Source organism: Nyctibius grandis, chromosome 18 (genome assembly GCF_013368605.1).
Source record: "Nyctibius grandis isolate bNycGra1 chromosome 18, bNycGra1.pri, whole genome shotgun sequence".
Classification (NCBI taxonomy): Eukaryota; Metazoa; Chordata; class Aves; order Nyctibiiformes; family Nyctibiidae; genus Nyctibius; species Nyctibius grandis.
The window spans coordinates 844,147-850,977 of NC_090675.1; the positions used below are offsets into that span (position 1 = coordinate 844,147).

At 69.9% G+C, this 6,831-nt stretch overlaps 2 protein-coding genes across 11 annotated transcripts in view; one reads left to right on the plus strand and one right to left on the minus strand.

Annotated features, from left to right (window-relative positions):
- Positions 1-3,546, plus strand: part of MYO18A (myosin XVIIIA) — a 38,114-nt gene extending 34,568 nt beyond the window's left edge. For 9 of the 10 annotated variants that reach the window (XM_068415468.1, XM_068415458.1, XM_068415459.1 and 6 more), the window contains 2 exons: positions 9-1,187; positions 2,317-2,406. In XM_068415468.1, the coding sequence (XP_068271569.1) occupies positions 9-1,179 (1,171 nt within the window). In that variant the 3' untranslated portion in view covers positions 1,180-1,187; positions 2,317-2,406. Of the gene's footprint in view, positions 1-8; positions 1,188-2,316 lie in introns of all 10 variants that reach the window. The other variant, XM_068415466.1, reaches the window with a different exon arrangement.
- A 771-nt stretch (positions 3,547-4,317) lies between these two features.
- Positions 4,318-6,831, minus strand: PIPOX (pipecolic acid and sarcosine oxidase). Its single transcript, XM_068415853.1, has 8 exons — positions 6,706-6,831; positions 6,101-6,249; positions 5,453-5,654; positions 5,191-5,373; positions 4,976-5,128; positions 4,750-4,908; positions 4,542-4,617; positions 4,318-4,448 (listed from the first exon to the last, which is right to left on the minus strand). Exons 1-8 carry the CDS (start codon positions 6,829-6,831, stop codon positions 4,318-4,320), a joined length of 1,179 nt encoding a protein of 392 aa, XP_068271954.1.

Below are 6,831 nucleotides of genomic sequence, written 5' to 3' on the forward strand. Positions count from 1 at the left end.
CGGCACAGGTCAGCCCCGCCGGACGGTCCCGAGGGCGAGGAGCGGCCCGTGTCGGTGTTGAGCTGCCTCAGCTATAGGAAGCGGCCGGGCCTCAAGGACTCCATAGGTGGCCACGGGGACGAGCAGACGCTCTTCAGCGCGCTCGGAGAGCGACCGGCTTCCCCCGAGCGCGCTGCCCGCAGGGCGGCCCGGGGCGGCGAGCCCGAGGACCGGGCAGCCGTCATCGCCCGCGCCTTCGCCGATGCCAGCGGCCGCGCTCGGCAAGGCTTGGGCAAGCGCTGGTCCCTCTCGGCTACCGATGGTGACAAAGCCTCCGTCGCCTCCGCCCCAGTGAGCCGGGCCTCCTCCGCCTCGTGGCGCGGGCTGGAGGATGGGGACGAGGGGGACGAGGGGTGCTCGGTGCTGAGCTTCGCCCTCTCCAGCCCCGGGAGCTTGCGGAGCCGGCGCGGGGGACCCGAGGGTCGCCCCGAGTCGCGGCTCTCCCTGGCCCGCAGCCGCCTGGAGGAGGCGGACGAGGGGTCCCGCGGGCAGCCCCCCCTGGGGCGCAGCTTCTCCGTGCCCCCCCGGCCCCGCAGCGCTGCCTCCGAGGAGGGGGGTCCCAGGGACGCCCGCCCCGTGCGGCACCGCTCCTACCTCGACCCTGACCTGGAAGCCGCCATCCAGGAGGTGCTGAGCTACCGCCCGCCGCGGGCCGGGGGCTGCTCCAGCCCCGAGGCCGACTCGGGGGATGACGGCCGGAGCGTGCGGAGCGCGGCCCCCCTGGGCGCCGCCGACCGTGCCCCTGGCAGCCTCCGTCGCTCCGCGTCCGCCCTCGACTTCTCCCGGCGCGCCGGCCGGCGCCGCAGCAGCTCGGGCTCCTCCGAGGAAGAGGAGGAGCGGAAGAAGAAGAGTGCCAAGAAGCACGCCAAGAAGGCCAAGAAGAAACCCAAGAAGAAGAAGAAGAAGAAGCAGCAGTCATCATCCGACTCGGGTTCCTCCTCCGATTCCGATTCCTCCTCCGATTCCTCCTCCGGCTCCACTGGCTCCTACCGCAGCACCTCCAGCGTCAAGAAGGGCCCGCGGGCGGTGGGGGGCGAGGAGCCGGGACGCCCCGGCCGGGGCAAGAAGGAGGAGAAGCAGCACAAGAAGCAGGTCGACAATCTGATGATGAAGTACCTGTACCGGCCCGAGAGCGACTGAGGCAGGAGGTGGGAGCGGTGTGTGCCGTGCAGCATGAACCTCCCCGTGTGCCACTAACCGCTCACCCTAACCCTCGCCCGGCTCCGGGCACGGAGCCCACCTCCGCCGGGCACCCCGGGACGGGGCACCCCGCAGCCAGCCCTGCTTTTGGGGTGCTGCAACGCGTCTCCGGCCATGGGGAGCATCCCCGGCGTGGCCGCAGCGGGACCGGCAGCCGCCCGGACGCAGCGTGTTCCGGATTAGTGGCTGTGGCACGCAGGACACCGGGAAGTGCTAATCCCTTCCCGGCCATGGGCCAGGACACGGCTGAGTTTATTCCTTCAGGAAATTTAAGGGTTTGTGGGGTGGCACAGCGTCCTCGGGGGATTCGCCGCCCCGGGGACGGCAGCGAGGGGGAGCGGGACCGGTACTAACACGCACCCGCTGCCGTGTGTGAGCGCGGGGGGGAGCCGGGGTGGGCGGCTGGGGCTCGGAGGGCTCATCCTGCTGCCCTGCCCCGCGTAGGGTGCCCGTGGTGGGGAATCGGGGTGCGAGCAGCCTCACCCCGCAGGGCTTTGGGGCTCCACAGCCTGTTTGGTGGCAGAGAGGGTGCGGCGGGGCTCGGCGGCAGCGATTCCGGAACGGTTTCGCTCCTTTCCGACAGCTTGGATAGGAGAAGGGCTGGAGGAGGGGAAAAAGCCTTTTGGAAACGCGGGCGCAGTGGGGCTGCCCGCTGCCTGTCCTGGGGCCGGGGAGGCATCACGGGGTGATGGGGGGGAGGAACACCCCCAGCCCCCAGCCACGGGCTCCAGAGCGACCAGGACCCTCGGGCGGTGACACCCGTGGGCACCAGCGGTGGCATCCACGGCCCCGTGCCCTTTTCTGAGTGTGTGGGGCCGGGTGCCCGGGGGGGCTGCAGCCCCTGGGCAGGCTGGGCTCGGCCCCGCTGCGGAGCAGGGGCGAGGGGTCAGTCAGGGCACAGCATGCCCCAAATATCTGGGAAATAATAAAAAAGGTGGCGATGAGGCTCCGTGGGGCTGGCTGCCAGCGTGCCGGCTTGCCAGAGGGGAGGTGTGCCCGGCAGCCAAGCCCGGCAGGGTGCTGGGGCATGGACCCCCCCACCCCGTCCCCCCACTAACCCCGCTCTCTCCCACACAGCCCCCCAGGCTCCCGGCACCCCTTCGCCTACGACAGATGGGACGAGGAGCAGGACGCCGGGGAAAGCACACGCCGCTCCTCCCGCAGCTCCCCCAGCGAGGCGGAGAGCCGGGCCGCCGAGACCCCCGCCTAGCCCCCCCCCCACCCCTGCCCATCGCCCCAGAAACACTCAGCTCCTTTGCGGGGCCACCCCGGGACAGCCGGTATTTCTTCTGCACCGGGACGGGGATGGGGACATGCAGCCGCCCCCCAGCCCTGGCCGCGGGGGGAGCAGCCCAGCCGGCTCGCTGGCTGCAGCCCCCATGGCAGCCCCCCTCCCACCCCCGTCTCTCCTCAGCGGTTCAGTCCTCAGTGCCTGCTGGCTCCTTATTTTATAACTTAAACTCCCCCCCCTCCCCGGGCACCCCCCCCATCCTCATACCCCCTTTTAGTTGAGCCAAAGACGTCTCTCGCTGGCCGGGCCCTGGGGAGCAGCCGCCCCGCAGCCAGGAAGGGGACATGGGGACAGGGTCCCACGCGCCCCCCGGGTTGTTGTCACCCCCCCCGGTCCCCCACCCCTGCCTGGTCGGTTTGCACTAGCCCAGCTGTGCGTGTCCCCCCTCCACCTCCTTTACTTTCAGTATGAAAATAAAACGTCATTTCTGGCTGGTGACACCGGCTGCCGCCTGCTCCGTGTGCCGGGGGTCACCATGGGGGGGGGTGTTTGCATGGCGGGGGGGGCTGGCGGGATGCACCCAGCCCCGGTGAGGATCCAGAGCTTGCACGGAGAGGCCGAGCCGGGCCCCGAGCCCGCTGCACCCATGGGTGATGGGGAGGGGGGAGACGGCCCTCGTGGGTGCCGGCACTGAATCATTTATCAATCTTCATCAACATGCAGATGAGCAGCGGGGACGGGAGCCCTGTGCCTGCCGCCGTTCATTATTTAACGCGGAGGAGATGCTGATGTGCATCGCCAGCCGCCCGTGGCACACGGCTCGGCCTCGGCTCCAGCACCCACCGGCTCGTGCCTGGCCCTGCCACTGCCCCCCCCAGCCCCAGGGACCCCCTGCACCCTTGGGACCCCGGCACACTGGGTCGTGTGATCCCTTTTCCCCACCATCTCCTGGAAACAAATGGGCCAAGCTCGGCGCCCGCTGCCATAAAGCCACGCTGCGCTAATGCGCTTTCATTAAGTGGGAGCGATCTAATGATAATAAAATGGCACATTTAACATTAAAACATTTAACTTGACTCCTAAGCGAGTGTGTCTCTCCGCGCTGTTCCAGCTCCATCTTCATGAGGCTGACAAAGCTCCTTGTTTCCAGGGAGTGGGTGCTGGGTAGAGACGGCTGGGTACCGCCATGGGGGATGGCGGGATGCAGGGGTACGGGGTGCTGGGATGTGGGGATGGAGGGTTGTAAGGATGCAGGGTGCAGGGGTGCTGGGATGTGGGGATGCAGGGGTGCTGGGGTGTGGGGATGCTGGGATGTGAGGGTGCAGGGGTACAGGGATGCCGGGGTGCTGGTATGTGGGGATGGAGAGGTGCTGGGATGCAGGTAGCAGGGATTCAGGGGTATGGGGATGCCAGGGTGCTGGGATGCAGGGATGCAGGGGTGCTGGGATGTGGGGATGCAGGGATGCCGGGATGTGAGGGTGCAGGGGTAAGGGGATGCAGGGTGCTGGGATGTGGGGATGCAGGGGTGCTGGGATGTGGGGATGCAGGGATACAGGGATGTGGGGATGCAGGGGTGCTGGGGTGCACAGATGGAGGGCTGCTGGGATGGAGGGGTGCCAGGGTGCTGGGTGTGGGGATGGTGGAGTACGGGGACGTGGGGATGCGGGGTAGCTGGGGTGTGGGAGTGGAAGGGTGCTGGGGTGCAGCCTATCGGGACACCAAGATGCAGGGAGATGGAGATGTGTGGGGATGCAAGGACGCGGGGATGCCGGCACTCCAGGGTGTAAGGACACCGGGCCGCAGCTGCAGGCTGGTGCGATGCCGTGGGCACAGCCAGGGCCCCGCGCCTACAGCGCAGGCCGGAGCACGCCGGGGAAGCGGGTGATGGCGAAGGGGGCCGTGCTGTGGGACGGCTCCTCGCCCAGGCTCAGCTCACACAGCACCTTCCCCACCACCGGCGCCAGCTTGAACCCGTGGCCTGCGGGAAGGAGGCGGGGAGTGGGGGGCACAGCCACCCCCATGGCCCATGCCAGCTCTGGGGTGCCAGGAGGGGCCGGGTGCCTGCACCTACCTGAGAAGCCAGCCCCGATGATGATGTTGCTGAACTTGGGGTGCCGGTCCAGGATGAAGTCTTCATCCGGGGTGTTCTGGGGGAGCCACGGTGTGAGGGCACGGGGTCCCCTCCTGGACCCAAGGTTGGGGGGGGAGGGATGGCAAGGTCCACCTTGGGGTGGGGTTGGGACCGTGGACCCCTGGGTCCCGCTCCTGGGGGCTCTCACCGTGTAGAGGCAGGTCTCCACCACGGCCGGCCGGGGCTCCAGCCGGGGCAGGTAGCTGCTGATGAAGCTGCTCAGGAGGGCGACGTCGGGGCGAGGGGTGCCTGGGGGGACCCGGTCCCGCTCCTCGGGGTCAGCGGGGCTGCCGTGGTGGTAGCACACCTGGGAGGGCAGCTGGTCGGGGGGGGCTGGCCAGGGGATGCCCCCGCCACCACCGTGCCCCGCTCACCTTGACCAGCCCCGGGTACTCGAGGGCGGGCAGCCCGTAGATGCCGTGGGGGGCTCGGGGCAGCCCCATGGCCATGAAGCAGGGGCCGGTTGTGCCCGCGCTGGGGGTCCCCGGCTCCTTCTCCCTCCAGTAGCAGACATCGATGCGCAGGGGCTGGGGTCACCGCGTTAGTCCTGGCCATGGCCGAGCCACCCCGCGGTGCCACCCACCCTTACCTGCAGCGGCAGGCGGAGGCCCAGGGGTGCCACGAGGGCACCGGTCCAGGCTCCGGCCGCGATGATGAGCCGGGGGGCTCGGTACACCCCGGCGGTGGTGGTGACGGTGAGCACAGCCCCGGGTTCAATGCGCAGCACCTTCTCGCCGTCCCGCAGGGTTCCCCCGTGCCGGCGAAAGACATCCTGGGTGGGCACGGTGATGGGAGGTGGCTGCGGGGACGGAGCCAGGGGACCCCCATCCCGGCCCCTCGGCAGCACCCACCTGCACCGCCCGCAGCGCCCGGTCGGCGAAGAGCACCCCGCCGGTGCCGTCCCACACGGCCACCTCACCGGCGTGGAGCCGGAGGCCGGGGAAGCGCTGAGCCAGCGCCGCGGCGTCGAGGACCTCGCCGGCACCCAGGCTGCGCCGGCAGCGCTCCAGCTCCGGGTCACCCGCCGGCCCCAGCACCACCAGCCCCGTCCGCCTGCGCCCCAACAGCCACGTCAGCTCGCCCCTCGCCCCCTCCCCGCGCAGACCCCCACTTGCTTTACCCCCGGGGGGGAAACTGAGGTACGGCAGCACTGGTGACGCTCGGGATGTGCTGCTCCCTGGTTCTAGGGCACCCTGCGGCGCGGTGCTGGGCAAGGGCACGTGGGGTGGTGCACGGGGAGGGTCTGCATGCCAGCATCACACTCGCCCCCCCAAATACAACAAGCGCCATCAGCCCCGACCCCGGCATCGCGGGATCGTTTAGATGCTCATTTCCTTAATTGCGCTTCCTTTATGGAGCCCCATAAATCAGCCGGAGCTGGCGGTTGCCTGCCAGGGCGGCCTCACCCTGTGCCCCAACGCGGCAGCAGCCGCAGCCCCAGCCTGACCCCCCAGGGAGGGGACAGTGCCCGGCGGGGGCTGCGTCCCCGTCCCCGTCACCTGTAGAGGCTGGTGCCGGCCTCGGCCTCCAGCCGCTGCCAGAGGCGGAAGCAGTCGGGCATCATGCGGGCGTAGGGCACGCGGGGGTAGGCGCTGCGGGTGATGCGGCTCTGCCCGTGGGAGCTGCCCCGCGAGTGGGGCAGGATGAACTGCGGGGCACGGGGGGGGATGTGGGGGTGACTGTGCCACCGCCACCCCCCAACCCCACTGGCCCCACATGCACCGGCGCTGTGCCGCGGCGGGCACTCGGGGACACAGCGGGCACCCGGGGACACAGCCTGCCCTGCCAGCCGTGGCACTGGGAAACGGCAGGACACAGGGGTCCTGGCACTGGGGACACAGGGGTCCTGGCACCGCGGACCAGGGGTGCTGACACTGGGGACACAGAGGTCCTGGCACTGGGGACATGGGGGTCCTGGCACTGAGGTCATCAGGGTCCTGGCACTGGGGACACAAGGGTGCTGGCACCCCGGATCAGGGCTGCTGGCAGCAGCTCGACTCCATGACGTGGCAGAGGGCAGCCAGGTCTGCAGGTGCCCACCCCAGGACGTCAGCGCTGGGGATGTGGTGGGACAGGGACACGGCGGGGCTGGGGACACCGGTACCTGCTCCAGCAGGAGGGTGTCCCTGTGGCGCTGGGCCAGGTGGTAGGCGGCGAAGGATCCCTGGATGCCAGCCCCGATGACGATGGCATCGTAGGTGGTCTGCTGGGGCTGGCTGGGGGCAGCCAT